The following is a 24,871-nucleotide window of genomic DNA, read 5'->3' as shown; positions in this document are numbered from 1 at the left end:
TTTTACCACACACACAAAAAGCTGCTGCTGACAGTTTCTATAGATTCCCAAACACTAAACATAACCTACTACTCTCTCTCACTAGGTATATATAAAGGTAACAAAAAATTCTGTTTCAGCAAGCATCCAATCTATGGGCCATGGACCTGTAAAATTACTGTTAAGGCACACATTTCACTAAACAGCCTAAAGTAATAATAATACTATCTGTAGGGCGAATGTCTCACATGTATATGTATTATTGAATACATCCAGATACAGTTGTGAATAAAATATGAATTCAATTAAATCACTGAATTCATAGTAATTTTAAGCTTTTTTTTTTCATTCCACAATATAAGTTGGGATCCAGATGAGGCAGAAGAAGTCCATGAGATTTTTTTTTTATGGCATTACATAATATAAAAGTTGGAAATCACTGCTTTAGAGTGCAAAATTCTTAAGTCCAACACCAAGAAAATATCCAAGGTTTCCATTATATCTATTCTTTACCAATTTAATACTCATGCAGAATAATCCAGTGTATTTATTTGTTAACTTGTATCGTTTTGCATCTATTTGATTCAAAACATACATGAGTTATATGTAGGTTCATCATAGATATTTTATGGTAATAGCCAGTGTGTATCTGAGCTTAAGAAATCTACATCTCTTACTAGGAAATTATTCCCCTCAACCCTTCAAGGCTAAGCAGCACCTTACAATATAGACAAAACACTCCTGCTAGAGTAACCACCTTAAAGAGTACAACTCAATCTGAAGAGACCAAAATGTATATTTCTTGAGTGTGTTTGTCTTGATACACCTTACTTTATATCTACTAAATTTAGGAAAACATATATATTCATTAAAGATTTGCTTAAACTTTGGCAATTGGGATATACAACACAGCTTAAGAAGCATCTTTCATTTCTAAATACCTGATTAAAATGTCCCCACTAATTTAATTTATATTTCAAATAAATTTAACATATATGGCACTTGCTATGAGGGAATCTGTTCATTTAAGGAGTGTCTTAATATACAAGCAAAAAAAAAAAAAAAAAAAAAAAAAAGAATCAGGGAATCATTTTCTGTACTACAGAAAAACCCCAGAAAGTCATGCCATTCTAGTTTCCCTCCTTCCCACCCCCCAAAAAAATTTAAAATAGAGTTATGCCTGTAAGTTTCTAGTCACAGAGTATCCCTCACAAGCTTGCTCTCCAGCTAATTACAGTTCTCTGGTCTAAATCTTTAAATCTCTTCCTTAATCTGATCAAACATAAAGTGGGGGGAGGGAGAAAGAGAGAACAGGGAAGAAATAACTACTGCTTTAGGAAATTCAAAATGATTGAGTACAACATAAGAACTATGAGGAAAACAGACAACATATCGGATGGTGTATTGATGCAGTTTGCAGTTTTCATATTCAATACATGGATTTCCCTTCAAGAGAAAAAAAACTATAAAATGAACTCTAAATAACTTGCAATATTAATCTGTTCTCTTTGCTATTCAGAACAAAGTTGACAACTTAAATCTTTATGGTAAGTGGGCTTTAATATAAACAAGTACTGGAATTAATCAATGTCCATTTCAGGAAGTTTCTTCTCAGAATCTGGGGAGGCGCTTGGATCTATATTCTGTTCAGTGGCCTGAACCCCTCCATGGCTATCACCTTGTCCTTCTAGTGGTCCATTCTGTTCCACATGTTCATCATCTTTTGGAAGCTCCACTTTAGGTCTAGGCTTTGTAACTATAGGGTTACAAATGCTTGTAAGCTCCTAAAACAGAAACAAAAGCATTGGGATTTTTTGGTAAATGGCCAAGAAATAATTTACTTCCATTTTAATGCCACCTCTGGTGCTTAGTACCTGTGGGGCCTAGGCAAATTACTTAATTTTCCTGGAATTCAGTTTACCCATTTATAAAATGAGGGAGACAGACTAAATGACCTCTACTGCCTCACTGAGCTCTGGATGAACAGTTATGAAGAAGTGACAATTGGTCACATTTTATCACAAGTTCTGTATGGTAAAGTGACTTACATGTTGCTCTCAAAATTATGCTTAAGAACTACACTGAACCATGTATTTAAGCTAACTAAATGGGAATAAGATCAGATAGTGAATTACTTTAATCTTTGCTTCAATTTCCTTTGTCTTTATGATTGGATCCATAGTAAGACTCTGTCTGTTTTGAAGATTTAGCTTGTTGTTCATCCATTCCATTGCTTCATTAGTGCTCTTCTCAACTTTCAACACATCTGCTGCATCCAAATGATCATACTGCTCGTCCTATAACAGGATGAAAAACTAATCAATATTTCAAGCCAGGCTGGCTTAAGATATTATCACCTCCTAAAATAGACAAAACATTACCATACACCAAAACAGAAGTCAGACTACACTCAGAAAAATATATAAAACAAGGTGCTTTCAAATGTCTTTAAAGAAGAAATAATTCATTGGTGTTTTATGAAGATAGAACTTTTAAATGCCAAGAGCACCTGAAGAGAGTATTAATTGAAAAGGCTTCATTAATATTTAAACCACTTTCCACATTTTTAAAAAAGGTTAGCATAAAGAGTTGAAGAAAAATAAACATTTATTCTTATAAAAGTCTTTCACTAGGTAAAATTAGAAAAAGATTAGTTTTATTATATAAGCATTAGAAAGTATATTCAGCTTTTAAATTAAGGGATTGCAATCCAGTTTTTAGAAGAAAGTTAAGTAGGACAGTTGGGACTTGACTCAAGAAGATCTGAGTTCAAATGCAACTTCAAACACTTATTAGCTGTGTAACTTTGGGTAAGGTGCTTAACCTTGGTCTGTTTCAATTTCTTCCAATTATAAAATGTTGGGTAATATCGATCTTTGAGAGATGTTGTGAGGCTCAAATGAAACATCTGTAAAATGCCTGCATGTAGTAGTTGCTATAAAATTCTAACTATTTTTAAATTAATATACTGTATTGCCTGCAAGAGGAGGTAACACTAAACATTCAGTAATTAGAGGATACACAGGGTAGTAAGTAGAAAGAACAATGAGACTCAACACCAGAATTGGTGCCAGAAGATTGTGGCTGGAGTCCAGGTCTTTGATGATTTGATGATTTTTTTTTTTTTTAAAAGAACAGAACACTAATTTAAAGGGAATTTCTAAGGAAAAAAATCTACATGTGCTCAAAAACAAACTCTCTGCAAAATAAAGATATACCTTGTTTCTGAAAGAATCAATGATTTTCATAAACATTTGGATCTGTTTCCCCAGTTCTTCAAATGCTTTTGGTCTTTCTTCAGATTCCTGGAATCGATTTTTAATGGGCTGACCCACATTCTTGGTGAAAAAGAAAGGCACAATGCATTGTTAGGGTAGTTTCAGGAAAAATGAAAAAAATTTTTTTCTATTATTATACAGAATACTGAGATGTAGAAGTTATTTGAAACAAGTATATTCAATTTCCATTTATGACATGGGGATAATCAATTCCAAGTCTAAATAATAAATCAGCTTCTAGGCTCCACTCAATCCAACTTAGCATTGCTTCTCTCTGTGGCCACCTCTACTAAGCACAGCAGTCAAACTGAGGAATACCCAAGTCAAATGCCACAACATTTATTCTTGCCAGAAAAGAGAAAGGCAAGAAACTAAGCTACAGGTCAGGGAGAGGTGCTTTACTCCTCAATAAAGCATAATGCTTACCACACAGAAAATGCTTTCTTTAGTTAGTATTTATTGACTTGACATTGTTTTTTCCTTATTGCATGTTGTGCTAAAATTCTATTCTCAATGCATGAAATGCTAATTTAAATTTTTAACCCCAATAACATTAAAAGCCTGATCCTTTCAGCATCAAATTAGAACATCTTTCCCATCATTCACTTATAAGAAAAGTTGCTGGTCTAATATCTGTCTGCCCAGGTTGCATGTACCTTCGGATTCTAATGTTTATTGTGCAACAAGAAAATGATATTCACACACATGTATTGTACTTAGACTATATTGTAACACATGTAAAATGTATGGTATTGCCTGTCGTTGGGGGGAGGGAATAAGGGAGGGGGGGTAATTTGGAAAAATGAATACAAGGGATAATATTATAAAATATATATATATATAATAAAAAAAAATTAAAAAAAAAAAAAAAAAAAAAGAAAAGTTGCTGGTAACAAATACGTATTTACAATGAAATTCCCAATGCTATAACATAACTATTACAAACGAGATTGTGTATATTAGAACAGTAATAACTTGAAATAAAAAAATAATTAGTCCATCATATTGCATCTCCTCTCTTAAAAGTAACAAATTGAATAGTTCAAAATACCTTTCACACTTGCTGGTCAGTTGTTTCTGGAAAAGTCACATGATGATTCTGCCTCAATTTCTGTGAAATCCTTTCTATCCTATCTTTCAGGGTTGCATATAAAATGGAATATTTGCAAATCACTTTGCAAATCTCAAAATGCTAGCTAAAATTATTATTGCTCATTATTTTTATTCCTAAGTAGATATTTTAGGAAGCCTTACAACCTCTAGAAATGTGGTTCCAAGATAGATCTGACTGCTGAATTTATTGGTATAAAACAATATTACCTTCAACTCTGTTAATTTATCAATATAAACATGTTTGGGCTGATCTTCTCCATCTTCATACAACCAATTTTCAGTATCTTCTAGTTTCAAAGTAAAACTGTTACGATCCTAAAAGCATAAAAATACTTAATACATATTATCTAGAAAGGAAAATAATTAGTTTATAAATTATGTTCAAGCAATCATCTTATTTCTCTCCTTTCAACCACTAAAAATTCCCAGAAAATGTCTACACTGGCTGCCTCTACTTACTCTCCTTTCTCACTCAGTTGTTACCATAATCTGCAATCTGGCTTCCCATATAATCATTAATATGAAATTGCTGCCTCTAATGGGCCATATAAGATCCTATGGCCTCCTAAGAGTCCTCATTCTTCTTAAAAGACTCAACACAGCAGGTGACACTACTATTTAATGGATGCTGACTTCTGTCCCTGTCCCACTTTTCTCCTCTCTGGACTTTGGTGACACTGCTCTTGCATGGTTTTGTATGGCCATTCTTCAGTCTCCTTCATTTATCATGAATGTCCCCAAACCTTTTATTTTTCAATAATTTCATCAACTCTCATAGATTCACTTACTACAATGCAAGTGATTCCTATATCCAGGTATTCAGCCCTAATTTCCTTCCCAAACTGTAGTCTCGAGTCCAAGTGGATGTCCTAGAAGCACCTTAAACTCAACATGTTCAAAATGTGACTCATTTTTCCCCCTCCAAACCCATTCCTTCTTACAGCTTTCTTCTCTCTGTTGATAATCACCTTCCTTTCAGTCAACTTCTTTCCCAACATTGAAATGATTCAGTAAAAGCCCTGCATTCCTTTTTCTATTTATAGAGCCACAAGCCTTTCCACTACCTAATTTCTCTTCTCCAATCTATCCAAACCTAAGTTCAACAATAGTCAAAGCCTTGTTCAAAAAGCTTGTGGAATTCTATTGATTAGAGAAATACAAATTAACAGCTCTGAGGTACCACCTCACACCTCTCAGATTGGCTAAAATGACAGGAAAAGATAATAAATATTGGAGGGGATGTGGGAAAACTGGGACAATAATGCATTGTTGGTTGACTTGTGAAATGATCCAACCATTCTGGAGAGTAATTTGGAACTATGCCCAAAGGGCTATCAAACTATACATACCCTTTGACCCAGTAGTGTCATTACTGGGCTAATAATGACCCAAAGAAATCATAAAGGAAGGAAAGAAATGGGCAAAAATGTTTATAGAAGCTCTTTTTGTGGTAGTAGATGATCATCCACTAGGGAATGGCTGAATAAATTGTGATACACACAGATAATGGAATATTAATTTTCTACAAAAAATGATGAACAAGCTGATTTTTAAAAGACCTGAAAAGATTTTCACGAATGGATGCTGAGTGAAACAACGAGAACCAGGGAATACATCATACACAGTAACAGCAACAATATATGATGATCGAATTCCTGGTTCTTTGCAGTGGTTCAGTGATCTAAAGCAATCCTAATAGACTTTGGACAAAAAATGACAACTGCATCCAGAAAAAGAACTACAGAGATTGAAAGTAAATCAAATGCTATATTCAATTCTTTTTCCTGTTGCCTTTCCTTCACCACTCCCATGCCCAGATTTTTCTCTGCCAACATGATTCATAAACAATGTGTATTGTAAATATATATTTTTAATTAAAAAACAAACAAAAAGTACCTAAAGAAAATCGTGAACTGCTACGGCCTCCAGGATAAAACACAAACTGTATCTATTAGACATTTTGTATCCTTTGCAATATGACTCCAGCCTATTTTTATAGATGGACTTTACACATGCTCTGTTCCAGTCAAACAGGTCAAAGTATTGTACCTATCATCTATCTTCCTGCTTCTGCACAGAAAATTGTTTCCTTTCACCCCCACATTCCGATGCCTAGAATAAACTCCAGAATCAAGTAGTGGTGCAATGGATAGCTGGGCTTGGAATCAGGAAGGCCTAAAATTCAACTTGGCCTCAGATAACTTACTATGTGACTAGTTTGTATCACTTAACTGCTGCCTGCCTCAGTTTCACCATCTGTATAATAATAGAATCTACCTTACAGGGTGATTGTGAGAATCAATGAGATATTTGAAACATGCTTAGCAGGGTGACTGGCACATGGGCAATATTATATAAATGTTAACGACTATTATTATAACTATGCAAGGCTCAGCTCAAGTACCACTGTCTACAAGATTCCCTCCTGATATCTATAGTCATTAGTATCCTCTCCATGTTTCAGATTTTATGTTTACCTCATATAATTTTGAATTGACTTATCTATATGTTTACTCCCTCAACTCCCATGCCCCATTTGAATATAAATTCCTTAGTATTCTAACTAAACAATAAAAGCTTGTCAAATCCATGAAATTCTAGATTCTGATCAACTTCAATCACTGTACTCTCTCTATTCAAATAATCATGTTCATTCTGATCTAATTCTATTATCTTGCAAAACATTCATGGATCTTCAAAGAGCACAAATTTTGAATTTCCCAACCAATACTTACATCCTCACTAACAAATTTCTCATACAGGCCATTTAATTTATCTCTCATTTCATACACATATTCTTCCACTGCATTCTTGGCATCATTTCTTTCCTTTTCCAGCTTATCCTGCATGATCATCTTACCCTGAGAAAGAATAAATTAGTAAGATTTTGATTAAAATTGCAAAATTATGAATGTTATAGTCCAGGAGGAAAAAAAACCTTCCCACAATTAAGGCCTCCCAACAAGAGAATGACTTTATTAAGGAAGAAAGAACACATTTCCAGTACTGAATTAAAAAAAAATTTTCAAAGAAGGTTTTAGCAAATAGTATTTCAGTACTAGTGGGACGAGAATATATCTTGGAGAACTAGAAATAAACAATTTTCTTATTATACTTAAATAAGAAATTTGAAAATGAAGGGAATAATTGGTAATATGTGCTGATAAAACTCCATAAAACATATTGCTTAATATATTTAATTTAACAACAATAATGGAATGTAATATAATTTGGAATAATTCAGAATAAATTCTCCCTCTGACCCACAAGTTATGTCACTGACCAAAGTATGTCATACACCTGTTAATGTACTATTTGTACTGGAAGAAAGGAAAAAAAGCTCAAATAGTACATACACTTCAAAGAACTGCTATAAATCTCTGAATTCTACAAATTATTCCTTAGAACAGGACAATTTGTAATGATCCAGAAGATTAACAAAGATATCTCAAGTTAAAATCTATTTAATCCACCAAACTCAAATGTCTCGTGTTCCAAAGTTTTGCAACTGAGAAGATATTAATAATTACCTCATTTTCAATGTATAAATTCAACATTTCTCTTCCTATCTGCCATAACAATTGATTTTCAATAGGGAGATCCACAGTGGTAGTTTTAACTTTTGCTTTCTTAGCTTGAGGTGGTTGATCCATTTTTTTATCTTTGGACCCAGGTTGAGAAGTCTACAAAACAGAAAATAATGACAACCAAATATGTAAGGACAGACTGTTTTCAACTCTCAATGTGATAAATTAGTGGTAGTTAGTTTCCAAATTAAGTCTGTAAAAGTCTTTTAATCCCACATTGCAGTATATTGTAAAAAAGATTTCTGCTTTACGTAAGCTTTCAAACTAGATGATTCTTAAGGTCCCTTGGAACTCAGTCTATGAACTAGAATATTACTCTATTTTATACACATACATACACAGTATATATTTACTATATACTTTAGTATTTATGGAAGAATTTCTGAGAAATTGTGAAATGTGCAAAAAACCAGATTTTCTTTACTTGCTAATTAAAAATTATAAATACTTGCCTAGATACCTGGCAATATTTGAAAAGGAGGGACTAACAACTAAGTAGATGTGACATGTACTTTCCTTATTGCTGCATATTCAATTGTTCACATACAAACTAGGTGGTCATATAAAGCATCTGGACAAAGACCAAATTTTCCTTCACAAGTTCTTTCACTAACACAATTTAGATTTGAAAACTGACTTACATAGCTAAAGAAATTCATCCATCAATCAAATTAATAAGAACCATATCATCATCTCAATAGATGCAGAAAAAGCATTTGACAAAATCCAACATCCATTCCTACTAAAAACTCTTGAGAGTATAGGAATAAATGGACTATTCCTTAGAATAATCAGGAGCATATATTTAAGACCTTCAGTAAGCATAATATGCAATAGAAATAAACTGCAACCTTTCTCAGTAAGATCAGGAGTGAAACAAGGTTGCCCACTATCACCATTACTATTCAATATAGTACTAGAAACGCTAGCCTCGGCAATAAGAGCCGAGAAAGAGATCCAAGGAATTAGAGTAGGAAATGAGGAAATTAAACTGTCACTTTTTGCAGATGACATGATGGTATACTTAGAGAACCCCAAAGACTCTGCTAAAAAGCTACTAGAAATAATTCAAAATTTCAGCAAAGTGGCAGGATACAAAATAAATCCACATAAATCCTCGGCATTTTTATATATCACTAACAAAATGCAACAGCAAGAGATACAAAGAGAAATTCCATTCCAAACAAATGTTGAGAGTATAAAGTATTTGGGAATCCATCTACCAAAGAAAAGTCAGGAATTATATGAGAAAAATTACAAAACACTTGCCACAAAAATAAAATCAGATTTAAATAATTGGAAAGACATTCAGTGCTCTAGGATAGGCCGAGCGAATATAATAAAGATGACAATACTCCCCAAACTAATCTATTTATTTAGTGCTATACCAATCAGACTCCCAAGAAACTATTTCAATGACCTAGAAAAAATAACAACAAAATTCATATGGAAGAATAAAAGGTCGAGAATTGCAAGGGAACTAATGAAAAAAAACTCAGAGGAAGGTGGTCTAAGTGTACCTGATCTAAAGCTATATTATATAGCAGCAGTCACCAAAACCATTTGGTATTGGCTAAGAAATAGACCGGTAGATCAGTGGAACAGATTAGATACAAAGGACAAAAAAGGATACATATATAGCAACCTAATCTTTGACAAACCCAAAGATACCAACATTAGGGATAAAAATTCATTATTCAGAAAAAACTGTTGGGAAAACTGGAAATTAGTATGGCAGAAATTAGATATGGATCCACACTTAACACCATATACCACGATAAGATCAAAATGGGTCCATGACTTAGGCATAAAGAATGAGATAATAAATAGATTAGAGGAACAGAGGATAATCTACCTCTCAGACTTGTGGAGGAGGAAGGAATTTATGACCAGAGGAGAACTAGAGATCATTATTGATCACAAAATAGAAGATTTTGATTACATCAAACTAAAAAGTTTCTGTACAAATAATACTAATGCAAACAAGATTAGAAGGGAAGTAACAAATTGGGAAAATATTTTTTAAAAACAAAGGTTCTGACAAAGGTCTCATTTCCAAAATATATAGAGAACTGACCCTAATTTATAAGAAACCAAACCATTCTCCAATTGATAAATGGTCAAAGGATATGAACAGACAATTCTCAGAGGAAGAAATTGAAACTATATCCACTCACATGAAAGAGTGTTCCAAATCACTACTGATCAGAGAAATGCAAATTAAGACCACTCTGAGATACCACTACACACCTGTCAGATTGGCTAAGATGACAGGAACAAATGATGATGAATGTTGGAGGGGATGTGGAAAAACTGGGACACTGATACATTGTTGGTGGAGTTGCGAAAGAATCCAGCCATTCTGGAGAGCAATCTGGAATTATGCCCAAAAAGTTATCAAACTGTGCATACCCTTTGACCCAGCAGCGCTACTACTGGGATTATATCCCAAAGAAATACTAAAGAGCGGAAAGAGACATATGTGCCAAAATGTTTGTGGCAGCTCTTTTTGTTGTAGCTAGAAACTGGAAGATGAATGGATGTCCATCAGTTGGAGAATGGTTGGGTAAATTGTGGTATATGAAGGTTATGGAATATTATTGCTCTGTAAGAAATGACCAGCAGGAGGAATGCAGAGAGGCCTGGAGAGACTTAAATCAACTGATGCTGAGTGAAATGAGCAGAACCAGAAGATCACTGTACACTTCAACAACAATACTGTATGAGGATGTATTTTGATGGAGGTGGAAATCTTCAACATAAAGAAGATCCAACTCACTTCCAGTTGATCAATGATGGACAGAGGTAGCTACACCCAGAGAAGAAACACTGGGAAGTGAATGTAAATTGTTAGCACTAATATCTGTCTGCCCAGGTTGCATGTACCTTCGGATTCTAATGCTTATTGTGCAACAAGAAAATGATATTCACACACATGTATTGTACCTAGACTATATTGTAACACATGTAAAATGTATGGGATTGCCTGTCATCGGGGGGAGGGAATAGAGGGAGGGGGGGATAATTTGGAAAAATGAATACAAGGGATAATATTATAAAAATATATATATAATAAAAAATTAAAAAAAAAAAAAAAAAAAAAAAAAAGAAATTCATCCATCAAAATTGGTTATTATCTTATCAAACTAGATGACAGAAAATGCTTTCCTTCAAAAGATTTTCACAGATACAATCAAAAATTAAATGTAAAGCTACACCACATGGGTTAAATTTAAACTAATCAGTTATGCTAGTATTTATAAGCTACACTTATATAAAAATCTAAAATAATGCAAAATTTTAAAAAGCAAAATATTAAAACAAACTCCAAAATTTAGGTTTTTATTGAAAAGTCAGATAACACAAATATAGTGTCTGCGGGATATTTAATTACTAAAAGTATCCTAACCAGTCAAATGGATTATTAATAATTAATCCAAATTTAATGCTGACACTTCCCGATGGCTTGTATTTTAGCCAAATGCTAATCAGTTCAGGTAAACAACAAAATTTACAAAAATTCTTTAGCACTACAACAAACAAAAAAAGAATGCCTAATACGGCTTATTTTGAAAATTCAAATGCAATCTTATACCTCCATTTCTTCAGACTCTGTCTTATTTTCCCCTTGTATCTGATGCTGGTTTTCCTCAGTTTTCTGTTCTTCTTGATCTACTTGCATCTTCTGTGAAAAGATGAGATTAGATTTTAATATAGTAAAGCCAGAAATGTACACACTTTAAATAAATAAAACTGTAATTAGAACGAGACAACACAAATATGGAAGCATGATTAAAGATGACAGAATAAAAAAATTAGAAGAAAAGCATATCATTTAACTTTCACAAATATAGGTAAATGATATATCCTTCACCAAACAAGGGAAAATGGCCATTATAAAAGATAAAATAAACTGATTTTAAAGAAAAGGAAAAGCTGCTCCCATTCCCTAATAATGTAAGTAATGGCTAATAATAAATATAGCATTATTATATCACTTTTAAGTCCACCAAACACTTAAAAAAAAAACAACAACAACCCCACAAAAACCCTGGGAAATAAAAGACATTATCCCCAATTTACAGATTATCTGAAGCAGTGGTTAAATGCCTTGATCAAAGTCACAAAGCTAGTAAATACCCAAGGCAAGATTTCAACTGAGATTTCCAGAATCCAGGTATAGGCTAGGTATAGTAGTCTAATCACTGCACAAAGTTCATGAATAAACAACTCTCAGAAGAATTTCATGCTACTAATAACCATACAAAAGAAGGTTCAAAATAATGAGTAAAATGTACATCAAAACAGCTCTGGGGTTTTACCTCACACAACAAAAATATGCAAAGATAACAAAAAATGCAGCAATAGTCAATGTGGGAGTGGTTATGAATAGATTTTCAATCAGAACCACACTACACAATACCATTGCCTTGTATACAATGCATACCCAGAGACTTGTCTTAGGAGAGGCAAAAGAAATTCTTTGGATTCTCATGAGAAAGGATACATCCAGTGCAAAAAAAGTATTTGCAATTTTGCCTTTCCCCCAACAAGGGGAAGTTTGGTGCAAGAATTAATACACCAAAGAGGTTTCAACAAAAGGTAAAAAGCAAAAAGGTTCCTTTTAAATCTTAGGCTACATTCAGATTAGTGAAGTCAGTCCCGGTCTCCAATAATTTTACATTCTAGAAAGGGATAACAAACCCTGCCCTTGATTATTCTTTGATATCCTTGTGTGTTTATTTTCTAATTTGTTTCACTTTCCCAATTTAATTTTCATAACCAAACAAATGTTTATTCTTTTTCCACAATACAAAACTTATTTTTGAAAACTAAATCCAAATTAGATTTAAGTATTTTAGATTAATGCCTTCACTTTCTTTTTACTTTTCTTTCTTTTTTTTTTTTTTTTTTGGCTGAGGCAATTGGGGTTAAATGACTCCAGGAATAGTGCTCTATCCATTGCAGCCACTAGCTGACCCAATGCCTTCACTTGAAATAATAACTGCCTCAGCATCCTTTTATAATAAAATAGTATCAATTCAAACATTTTTTGATATATCTGTTACATGCAAAATCCTCACAGTCAAGTAATAATCATTCAAGTTTGGCTTTTTTGTCTGGAGGCTAGGCCTGGAGAAATAAGTAACAGAAAAGCAGAACAACAATGATATACAAAAGTTGAAAGATGATGTCTGCACTATATACACACATAGTAATCAACCAATTAACACTATTAAAGCACCTACTATGTGCCAAGCACTATGGAGACACAAAAGTAAAGAATGCAAACATTCCTATTTAAGTTTATATTTCAATGGAAAAAAAAAAAATCTCTCCTCTCTCACTTTCTCTCCCTCCTAATTTAGGGAAGGCACTATCCTATTAGTGAGAAGTAATACATAATTATGATGAAAAGGTAAGCTAGAGTAGGATGTGAAGGGCATGGAATATCAAACAAGATGAGTTTACACATGAACCCAACTTCAAGAGGGAATCATGGGGTTTAGTGAGTATGGAAATGACAGGAACCAGATTTGAGTAAAGGGAGAAATTATCTCATTTGGGTTCATATAGTACCTTAACGGCTTATAGTTCTACCATAGTTTTACTAAAGTTAAAAAATGACAGATTTATAATTCCATACTTCATTATCACAAAAAAGGTGAACAAATTTAGATAAGGACAGTAATATTCCCACATATCCCCTAAGTAAACAAACCTAACTAAACAGATCATATTATAAACTAAGTCAAATTACAGATGAAACTAGTTAGAAACTAGTTCTTGATAGGACAATTCAAAAAGATTTACAAAATCAGAGTCAATAGAATCTTTTCAAGTCAAATTATTTGGAAAGCCTTGATTCCCTTTTTGATTTATCTGATTAAAGCCTTAAGTAAAATTTGACATCCCTTGTGACAGCCCTAACAACCTCTCCCCCTCTAAAATAATAAAATTAATAATAAAACAGTAAATAAGTAAATAAAAATAATAAAATAAAAAGAAATTTTTTAAAATCACAATTTTCTGTAAAATCTACATAAGTGTCCATAAGACATAATTCAATTTATTATAAAGAAAATAAGCAGAATTCATCTATTTAAAATCTTCTAAAACTTTAGATACAACAGAACTAAAAGACAAAATAACAAATCACCCATGAGAATCATTTAATTTCTCTCTACCACAAATGTATTTATTTATTTTGGTTTTGGTTTGTAGTGTTTTGTTTTGTTTTTTTGTTTAGAAGCAGGTGTTGGAAAAAAAGGAAGGGTAAATGAGGGTTCAGTGACTTGCCCAGGGCCACACAGCTAAGTATCCAGAATTGACATTGTACCCCACTGCACTACCTAGCTGCCCCCACCCAACTGGATTTAACATTTAAAAAGTCCTACAATCCTAGACAAGGACAATAATCTGTCAAATATTAATCATCCAGCCAGTTTACTATTTTTGTAGTGGGCTAAAAAGCACAGGCTTTCAGGGCCCAAAATTACCTCTTCCTCTTTTGCATGCTGATCTGTTTCCATAGGCTCTTCACATTCATCAGACTTGTGTACTTCCACAAGGGATGCACTAGACACACTAAAAATACCATGTACATTGACTCGAACTTTTACTTTAACTTTTGAACTGGATCCATCAGTCTGTGGAGTCACCTTCTGAACCAAAAACTGGGCTAAACATATGTACAGAGGAGAAAAATAATTAATAAAAGAAACTATAACTGTAAAAACAAGCAAAAAGAAGAAATGAGACTAAGAAGCTCCTAATGGAGATTCTGATTAAAAACTAAATACAATTAGTATCCCAGACACCGGCAAATAATTTTCAAAGGTCATTTTAAGTAATATAAAACTTATGGTGCACTCAAAATTATAGTCAGTCATCTTTAATTCTTTTTATACCTAGATACTAGTTAGTTTTTGCTTCTATAGGCATTCTATCCCTCTTCATGCTTGTCATCCTAATCTAGGTCTGCCAATCTGTGCCTAAATTAATGTAAGAGCATCTGTAATAATCCAAGTGACACTACGTATCTTAATACTTCAAATGCATCTTTCATGTCATTGTCAAAATTGTCTTACTACACAACTTAAAGTCACTGCAGTGGTCATTCACATTTATATCCATTTTAATTCCCAGTTGCTTGCTACAGCTAAAATTTAAATTTCTAGCTTTCAGGCACCCTACAACCGATCTCCAATATTAAATCTGCTACTTCTAAATAAGAACCTATTGCTCTAGTCAATCTAGCTTAATTTTTTTTTTTTTTTTGGTCACTCAAACATATACCTGTACTTGGGCTAGCCTCCCAGTAAGAGGTGCTTTCTCACCTCTCACTTCCAATACAAATCCATCCATTATTCTCTATCAAAGCCTTTCCCATTCCTATCAATCCTTTAGCATTTAATATAGCCTGATTACAATTTCTTGTATTATCTACTCATATTAAATGTGAGGATAACATATTATTATCAAAAATTAAGGTCAAAACCACGTATTCCATTTCTTTTCAATTAATTATTGCAAATGTCAATGTATACATCTTAGGCACTAAATATTTTCTAATATCATTAGTTCTGAAGCTTAATAGTATCAGGGTTGGAAGGGTTACTTGAGAAGTCATCTTGTTAAACCTTCTCTATTTTCTGACGAGTAAAGATCAGAGAAGTTAAGTGAACCCATGTACTAACTCAGAGTTTTGCATTCCTTCCACTGTAACCAAATTTTAGAAATTGCTTTGATTCCTCAATTCTCCAAATACACAGAACATTTCTGAGAATAACCCCTTTAAATTACCTATGGCAGGATCTGGGTAAGGTAAATCCTTAGGAGAACTGTAATAGGCCTCAAGGTTAAATGGTTCCTTTCTATAAAATGTGAGAACTTTAGAGAAAGGAGCTGCATGATTCTTCGGGAAGACTTCACAATCACTAAAAAGAAGGAGAAAATAAAGAGAAACATTTAAAATAATCATAATATTTTAACCCATGATTTTTAAAAGTACATTCTAATTTTAATCCATTCTTGGTTTTTAACAATTCCAAATTTTCTCTAGAAAACATTTTACCAATCTATTAAAGAAAAAAAAAAAAAAGAAAAAAAAGAAAAGAAAAAAAAAAAGATACAATTGACTATAAATTCAGAAGAGGCAAACACTGTTATCTAACATTTTAGTAGCTTAGGCATGATGCCAAAAAATGCATACAAAAATAATAGTCAAAGTTTTTCTGATAAACATGTCTTATTTTCATCTATGTTACATATAATTCGTTAAGTGTCAAAGTTATTACAAAGAACATGGATAAAAGTATTAAATATCTGGGAGATCTTATTACCTTATTCCTTCTTCTGCTGGGGAATTCCATCGAAGAGATATTGGATATGGCACTACATCAGTGATAGAAAACTCTCGTACTTTGAAAGCAGGAGACAATATCGCACACTAAAGCAACAAATTAATCATTACATTTTTCAAAGTAAAAATAATAATGTAACAATAACAATGTAATCCATGATCAACATATTTATAATTTATTAATTTCTGGTCCTTATTGGACTACCTTTTAAAAAATGCATATATTTGAATTCACATGTTTATTTTACTGTTTTAGAATTAGCATTTGCTGGCTAAGCTTGTCTTCTGAAAAAATCACCTATCTACATGCATGGCATGGTTCATATAGAGATTGCCAAACTAACAAAAGATGACTTCAATGACAAAGGAATATCAATCAGCACAACATAATTTGTCAAAATTCTGGTAATCACCCAGTTTTAAATGAATATATATTGCTATATTAATTTAACATGTGTGATTAAGCATAATGTCTTTTATTTATTTCTTTTTTTCCCTCCTTTTTTCTGAGGCAGGGGTTAAGTGACTTGCACAGGGTCACACAGCTAGGAAGCATTAAGTGTCTGAGACCAGAATTGAACCCAGGTCCTCCCAAATTCAAGGCTGGTGCTCCATCCACTGCACCACCTAGCTGCCCCCTAATTTTTTTATTTCATTGAAATTTCTTTCTATTTTAAGAAGTTATATTTCAAAATCATAACTTGAATATCAATAATGAAACAAAATTTAATTTGAATTAAATTAAATTAAAATACTAATGAATATTGCTTATAATCTGACATCAAATGGTAATCAATTAAATGGAAGAACAAATCATTGCCATATTATGTCCAACAAAACAATCTAACTATGGCAGCTTTGAATGAAATCAACTGAAATCTGCTATTAGCTAAGGAAATTAACTTACCTGCAATGCACACCCTCGTGTGACTGCTTCATCTGCATTCAATGTTGTACTAAGTTCTTTACCAAAGAATTTGCTGATCTTCTCTTTCACTGCAGGGATTCTAGTGGCACCACCAACTATCTCCACTGCATAAATATCCTCTTTCTTTAATTCTATTTAAAAGAATAAGAAATATTTAACATTGCTAAAATCTGAGTTATTAGCTTGTGATGAAATATGAAGACACTGATTTCATTACATTTAAAAATTTGTTCCCAAATTTTTTTCATTACCCACTTGAATAGAAAATGAAGGTCCAAAGTAAAAAAAAGTAAATTGAGTCAGAAAGAATTATATAAATGATAGAAATACATCTAGAATATACATAACTGGATATGTGATTTTGTTTTAACTAGTGTTACCCCAAGGGTTATCTTGTTAGAAAGACAATGTTCTGATTGGTTTTTAGAGTCCCCCATTCTGAATCTGTATGTTGGCATTTGGATCATATAAATAAAATTTCCTATGAGACAGGAACATGTCAGGTTACCAAGTTTGATGGTACTATCGATCTGACAATGGAAAAAAAAAAAAGAGAGAAAAATTTTCAGCCAAGATGACAGGAATGGTTGTTGTCAAGGCATCCAAGTAAAGGAAGCCTGTTCTGGTATCAGTCCATCTCCCAAGTTTCACATGAGTTTATTATAATATTTTAACCACTCCTTCAAGATAACTTTGTTTCTATTCATTAATTCAACAATCATTTATTGCTTTTATGTCTATTACCTATTAGGTATAAAGCAATCATTTCTATGTCTAACCTCAACTCCTCTCTCTGCAACTGAATCCATTTTCGCTTGTTCTGGCCTTCCTGGTGATAACGGTTGATCACCATCTTCCATAGAAAAGCCTTTCGTATGTATACCTAAGGACAATTATTAGGGTACACTCAGCTTCTCTTCTCCAACCTAAATATAACTTATATAACTATGATGAGTATTAAGACTTACTCTTTTAGGGTTTTATCTACAAAACTGGGATCTAGTTAGCACATAGAAAACATCACAACTCATATTTTTTAAAAAAAGACCAGCATAATCAAAGTTAGTATTACATTATTAAACTTAAAAGACATTCTTTCTGTAAAATAAATAAATGGATAAACTCATTTCCCCCCCCCCCAGAAAATGCAGTTTTGCAAGAGCAATTGTTGGGAAAAGCTAGCCTACTTCAAAATAAAATATCAACATTTTTAATCATAATTTTTTTTTTTTTGGGGGGGAAGTCAGTGATATTTAGAAATCAAAATATTCAACTTTAATGAAACATCAAAAATTATTACCATTTGAAAGGGGAAAAAAAGAACAAATCTCTAACTCAGAATATCAATAACATTTAAATTTTTTTTTTCCTAAAAAGGGAACCAATATTTTATTTTAAAAGATCTGAATTAGTTATTAAGGCTATAATCTGAATTCTCTATCATTGAATTTTCCTAAATATTAGAATAGGAAAAGGTGGGAAGAATGGGGGAGGGATAAAAAAATCATCCCAAGTAAAAAATCAGTTCATATTATGGAACTTTTACAGGCAGTTGTAGGAAATAGTAATTAAAATGTCTAAATTCCCAGGAAAGTAGTTATATATTTGGCTTTGAGACATATTAACTACTTATTTTCTAATAATAAAGAACTTACTGGCTTGTTCCAAAACACTTCGAAGTGGTGGTTCCACTCTAGCTAAGAGATCATCACACATCTCCAGAAATTTGCTCCTATTTTAAGAAATGATAAGTTAAATTACATTCTCCTTTGAACAAACTAGGATTTAAAAACAAAAACCTATTTACTCCCTTAACATCCTAAAACTTCCAAATAAACTGTGGTACTTTAAAGAGATCCTTGACCACTCAACACATAAGTGCTCATTAGCCTCAATAAAAACTGTTAAAAGTAGCATATTTAATTGTTTCTAACTCCTACTTCACACCTTTTAAGGAGGGGTTAGGTCATGTTTCTCCAGTATTTTCAAGTATTTATTAAGTATCTACTAAGTAGTAGGTAGTCTACTTGTCACTGAAGTTGTAATACAAAGAATGAAATAATCCCCTCTTTTCTATTTTATCAAAATAGATTCCTAGTCAAGTGACAACTAGGTCAAATAAACATGAACTATCAGAGTCTATATAGCAAACCAGAAAGGCCTAGAGACAAATTATTTGTTGTCAAAAACTAACTTATACGAATTTGAAGAAGACCATCAGGTAATTGTGAAAGCATGTATAGAAGATTTGTATGTTTAACATATATGAGATGGCCAGTAGGCTATCTAGAGGAAATTGGGGGAAGGGAAGAAGGAGAAAAAGATTGGAACACAAAGTTTTGTTTCTAAGAGTGAATGCTGAAAACTATCTATGCATGTGTTTTGAAAATAAAAAAGCTTTATTAAAAAAAAAAAAAAAAAAAAAAAAAAAAGGCAGAGGTCATCAGGGCAAGTATCTTAAAAGACATTTTTCTGAAATCCCAAGAGATACCTGTTCATAATTCCAGATACATCAACATCATTCATGAAACATTCTATATTCATAGGGAGATCTGAAGCATTTGCACTCATTAATTTCTTGAGTTTTTCACACTCCTGAGAAAGTCGCAACAATGCACGAATTTTGGACTTGATGTCTAGTTTGTATTTCTTCCCAAATTCTTCACAGAAGTGATTTACTAACATCTCATCAAATTTTCTACCTCCCAGTGTTGGATCAAATGCAGTGGCAAGAACCTAAGAAAGAATGTGATTAAATTATTCCATTTAGTCAACTGAAAAAATTTATTAATTTTAATAAACATCAATTCTTCATATCAAGAGTGCTTTAATATTGGTAAAGCACTTTCTTTACAACAACCTTCTGAAGGAAGATTATCTGCAATTAAAAACACAAAAAAACTAAAACTAACTTACAATATCTTTAAAGGGCAGGTACAATGAAAGTAAGCTTAGCCCTTTAAAAAATGAACATATTAAGAATCACAGTACTGTTCTAATAATCCTTGGAAGCTTACAACCCCAACTTCCAATCTCCACTAATGGATAAGGGGCTAAAATACTTTTTCACACAGGTGACTAGATGCCTTTGAATTTTTCTGTATTCCTTCCTGTAAAGGTTGAATACTTGAAAAATCAACATAAAATGGAATTAAATGTATTTTGATGACTATTTACATTTGAATACAATAATTTCATTATATAAAATGTACTGGGTACATATGAAATTTACTGATCACTTAATGAGTCATCACCTGTGTCCATTTGCTGCTATATGTCTATATATTCATTCCCCCCGCCCCCTTTTATAAGTTTGCTGGTATGTAAGCTATTCTTACTTTCCTGCTTTCTTTTCCTCATATTTTTGAATAGAACTTTCTATAAACACATGTAGCCCCAATTTAAAAATATAATGCACTGAGTCTAACTGCCCTAAAAGACAATTCCTTCTAAATAACAGAGCAAATGCCATACAGCCTCTTCTTAGAAGAATGTATTTATTTATTGATTTTGCTGGGTTGATTGGGGTTAAGTGACTTGCCCAGGATCACTCAGCTAGGAAGTATTAAGTATCTGAGGCCATATTTGAACTCGGGTCTTCCTGATTTCAGGGGTGGTGCTCTATCCACTGTACCACCTAGCTACCCTCACACAGCTTCTTCTTGAAGAAGGCAGCCCACCCATTCAAGCATCAGAGAATAAATTGAAAGGACCTCATTTAGAGGTTTGAAAGGTAGTAAGATTTGAATACAGATCTTTCAATTCTCCAGCTATCTTATCAGCCATTCAACTACACTGAACTCCTACAACTATGTTACTGCTTGAATCAAGCTTAAATGTAACCTTTGCAATATCTACCTCAAAGCTCTGTGTACAAAAAGAAGCACCTAATCCTTCTTCAACATGACTCCCCTTACAAAAACTGTAACACTATGTCTTGATATCCCACCCCCTCAAATCTTTTTTCCAGGTTAAAGAGTTCCTTCAATTGGTTTCATGACAAAGATCCTTCACTGCTTCTCATCTGGTTTTTCATCTCCTTATAGCTCTCTAGTAATTCTCTCAATAACATTCCCAAAATGTGGCAGCTGGAACTGAACACAGAACTACAGGACAGCATAACCATCATTTAACTCCTTATTCCTGAAATCCATACTTTCTTAAATGTAGCACAAGTTTACATTAAGTGCCGGTGTTTATTTTTGGTTGCCATATTACTCTGCTAACTTAATAATGATGTTGACTTTTGTACCAGTGAAGCTCCCTAACCTTTCCCAAACAAACAACTAACTACGACTCCCTTCATCTTATGCTACTAAAATTAAAATTTGAGCCCAAGAGTAAAAATATTACATGAATTTCACCTTAGGCTGAACTCACTGTTTGCAGCCTTTCCAGATTTTCAGGAGGTATATCACATTAACTATCCCTCCCCCCACTTTCAAATATCTGAGAAAGATGACGTCTATGCCATTATCCAAGTCACTAATAAAAGTCATAACCAGTAAACAGACAACTAAAGATCTCTGGAGAACCTTGTTTACAAGTGACACTGAACCAATAACATAAATATAACCCAAATAATCTTTGGATCTGGCCTTTAACCAGTTTGAAATTCACTTAAAAGTATAATTCTAGCCCCATATCAACTGCTATGCCAAAAACTAGGTAAATTATGTACCATTCTTGTAAGACCAGTTTTATAATCTTGTTTCTAAAAAAATAAAAAAGAAATCAAGTTAGACTGGCACAACTTGTTCTTGCTGAAGTCAAGGTTTCTTTCTGGTTATGTCCCGTCCCCCCCCTTTGTTAACCATCCATCTTTATAACAGAACATTTTCAGAATTTTGACAGGAATTGAAGTCAGACTCACTGTAATCTGCAGACTCCTCCACACTCCTTACTTTTCTAAAAATCCTAACACTGGACTTTTTTTTTTTTTTTTTTTTTTTTTTTACCATTTGCAAACTATTCTATGAAGAAAGCAATGAGGTGAGGAGTCAAGACTGATGTTTTCAAAGACGACCCAATGATATCACAAGGTGATGTCTTGATTCACGTGTGTGTGAATTGTATTTAAGTTCGGCAGAATTGCATAGTTGACAATCTCACTTTTTGAGTCACCGAAGTCCAGTGACAAGACAAAAGTCAAGAGAAAGCTGGTGATGGCCAGGGATGCAATGGAGAACTCTGGCATCTTCACTATCTGAATAAGTTCTATAAGCTCCACAGAGCCTGCTTTCAGTTGCCTTCATAATGAAAAGATGGGGGTCTTCACATTCACTGTCAGGTTTGTGGCCCCCCTCAAGTTACTTTCAACATTAGCAGGATGTGGCTGCTGTACATGCTACAGTTTCTTAAAGCCACAGGTGAGACTTAGATTAAGGTGGACACCAAAAATGGACAAACAGACCTGAAAAGAATTTGGCAAGCCCTCGCAAGAGGTGCTAGTCTTCCTTGAACTCTCCATATAACCAGTGTCAAGTAGCTTCAATGAGAAAGAAAATGAGAGTCTACCGAGCATGATCCAAGGGAGACCAATCCATAGATCTGAGGCATAATTTGCCATGGAGGATGAGGATGACTGATTCTGCTGGACCTACATGTAAGTGCTGTCTTTGTCAGGCCCTACTTATCAGCTATATCTAGGATAGGGAAGACCAAAGGGCCAGGAATAGCTGAACAAAATTAAGTGATTGGCAACATTCCTTATCAACCATTTCTTGCACCTTTTATATAACTCCCTAGGGACCCCCAATTAGACTTTTTTCTTTTTTCCCTTGTACTATTCAGATGCCATTGCTAAGTCAGTATTGAAATAAGCATTGCTACTTAACTGATATTCGCTGCCTTCAAAATGCTCACAATCTAATGGAAGAGACAAAATGAAAACAAATATATGCAAAGCAAGCTGTATACAGAATAAACAGGAAAACATAAATTTTTGTTTGAAATTCATACTTTCCTACTGTACATTATTCTTGTATCTTCCCAATACATGTCCTTCTCAATCCCAATAAGTTATTCCATCTCCCAACTGCAAGAATCTTTTCTTGTTGTCTTGGAACACTCCCCCGTCCTGTACTCTTAACTACTGACTTCCTTGACTTCCAAATAAAATCTCCTGTTAAGAAACCTTCACCATCTTCTCTTTAATTCCAGTGTTTTAATTTTTTCCTGTTTATCCTGTACGAATTTGAATCTAGGCTCAACACTCTGTCCAACGTATAGTTGATTCAATATAATGGGATTTAAGATGAACATTATCTTCAATGTGAAAATCGATCCCTTGGGAGATGGTTAATTTACCAAGAGAGTATATGTAAAGAAATGGAATATACACAACAGTCTTAGAGTACATATGCAGTTGAGATAATAGATGGATGATAATCTAACAAAAAAGACTTCAAAGGAACAGACATGTGGGGAGGAGAATCAAGAAATAGCAGTAACGTGAAAATCTAAGGAGAATAAATCAGACTGTTGAAATATAAAATCAAGAGTTCAGGAAGGATAATGGAATACTATTATTCTATAAGAAACAATCAGCAGTCTGTTTTTAGAAGAGCCTGGAAACTTTCATGAAATGATGCTAAGTAAGTAGAACCAAGAAAACACTGTTCACAGTAACAAGATTATATGATAATAATTCTGATAGACTTGGCTCTTTTTAACAATGAGGTGATTCAGGCCAATTTTACTCAATAAACTTCTGAAGAGCGCCATCTATATCCAGAGAGAAGATTTTGGGAACTGCATGTGGATCACAACATAATATTTTTGCCTTTGTTGTTGCTTTTTTTTTTTTTTTTTTTTTTTTTTTTTTTTTTTTTTTTAGCCCTCCCTTTTGATCCAATTTTTCTTTTGCAGCATGATAAATGTGGAAATTATGTTTAGAAGGACTGCACGTGTTTAAACTTACTATTTAGGGGAGGAGGGAAAAAATTTGAAACACAAGGTTTAGCAAGGGTGAATTTGTTGAAAACTTTGCATGTATTTTGAAAAACAAAAAAAAGTTCAGGAAGATGAAGATCATTGGTAACTTTAGACAGAATAATTTTATTTGAATAGGGAATGGAGACAAGGAAAACAGAATAGGGGATAATGTAAAGAATTTTAAGATACAGAGAAGCCATCATTAAGCAAAATAGCTAGCATTTACATGGTACATGCGACTCTTTCCTTGCTTTAAGTACAAAAATTCCTAGTTAAAACTGTGATCCTATGATTGGCAAAGGGTGTGATATAAAGCTGGAATGGGAGACTAGAACCAGCATGGACACCAAGCCTATTCAGGTAAGCAATAGGACATCATGAAAGATATTTGAGTAGAGGAGTGAAGTTATCAAGGCTATTCATTATAGATACAGAAATGGGCACAGGTACCATTATGAGGCTCCCATCATAGTCCACCTGAGGAGTGATGGATTGGGCAATGGTGACATAGAGAAGAGGGCACAGAGGTGAGATATTGCTGAGGTAGAAGCTTCAGAACTCAACAGCTAATTAAATAGAGTAAGTGAGGAAGGAGGAGGCAAGATTGGCTTTGAGTCATGACTCTACTTTGAGCAAATCAATTTATTGTTCTGTGTTTCAGTTTCTTCTTTAGTAATTTGAGGGT

At 33.3% G+C, this 24,871-nt stretch overlaps 1 protein-coding gene across 2 annotated transcripts in view; it reads right to left on the bottom strand.

The window, feature by feature from the left end:
- Positions 1 to 506: 506 nt before the first annotated feature.
- HSPA4 (heat shock protein family A (Hsp70) member 4) overlaps positions 507 to 24,871 on the bottom strand; it is a 40,295-nt gene continuing 15,930 nt past the window's right edge. For both annotated transcript variants that reach the window (XM_074291020.1, XM_074291019.1), the window contains exons 7-19: positions 19,742 to 19,986; positions 18,906 to 18,982; positions 17,230 to 17,381; positions 16,303 to 16,409; positions 15,764 to 15,897; positions 14,458 to 14,639; positions 11,553 to 11,642; positions 7,901 to 8,053; positions 7,106 to 7,231; positions 4,578 to 4,685; positions 3,198 to 3,317; positions 2,115 to 2,276; positions 507 to 1,763 (exon numbers count right to left, since the gene is read on the bottom strand). In XM_074291020.1, coding sequence (XP_074147121.1) covers positions 1,560 to 1,763; positions 2,115 to 2,276; positions 3,198 to 3,317; positions 4,578 to 4,685; positions 7,106 to 7,231; positions 7,901 to 8,053; positions 11,553 to 11,642; positions 14,458 to 14,639; positions 15,764 to 15,897; positions 16,303 to 16,409; positions 17,230 to 17,381; positions 18,906 to 18,982; positions 19,742 to 19,986 — 1,860 coding nt within the window. In that variant the 3' untranslated portion in view covers positions 507 to 1,559. The remainder of the gene's footprint in view (positions 1,764 to 2,114; positions 2,277 to 3,197; positions 3,318 to 4,577; positions 4,686 to 7,105; positions 7,232 to 7,900; positions 8,054 to 11,552; positions 11,643 to 14,457; positions 14,640 to 15,763; positions 15,898 to 16,302; positions 16,410 to 17,229; positions 17,382 to 18,905; positions 18,983 to 19,741; positions 19,987 to 24,871) is intronic.

This window comes from Sminthopsis crassicaudata, chromosome 2 (genome assembly GCF_048593235.1).
Source record: "Sminthopsis crassicaudata isolate SCR6 chromosome 2, ASM4859323v1, whole genome shotgun sequence".
NCBI classification, from domain to species: Eukaryota; Metazoa; Chordata; class Mammalia; order Dasyuromorphia; family Dasyuridae; genus Sminthopsis; species Sminthopsis crassicaudata.
Note: the sequence above shows the minus strand (reverse complement) of the source record. Positions and strands in the feature narration are given on the sequence as shown.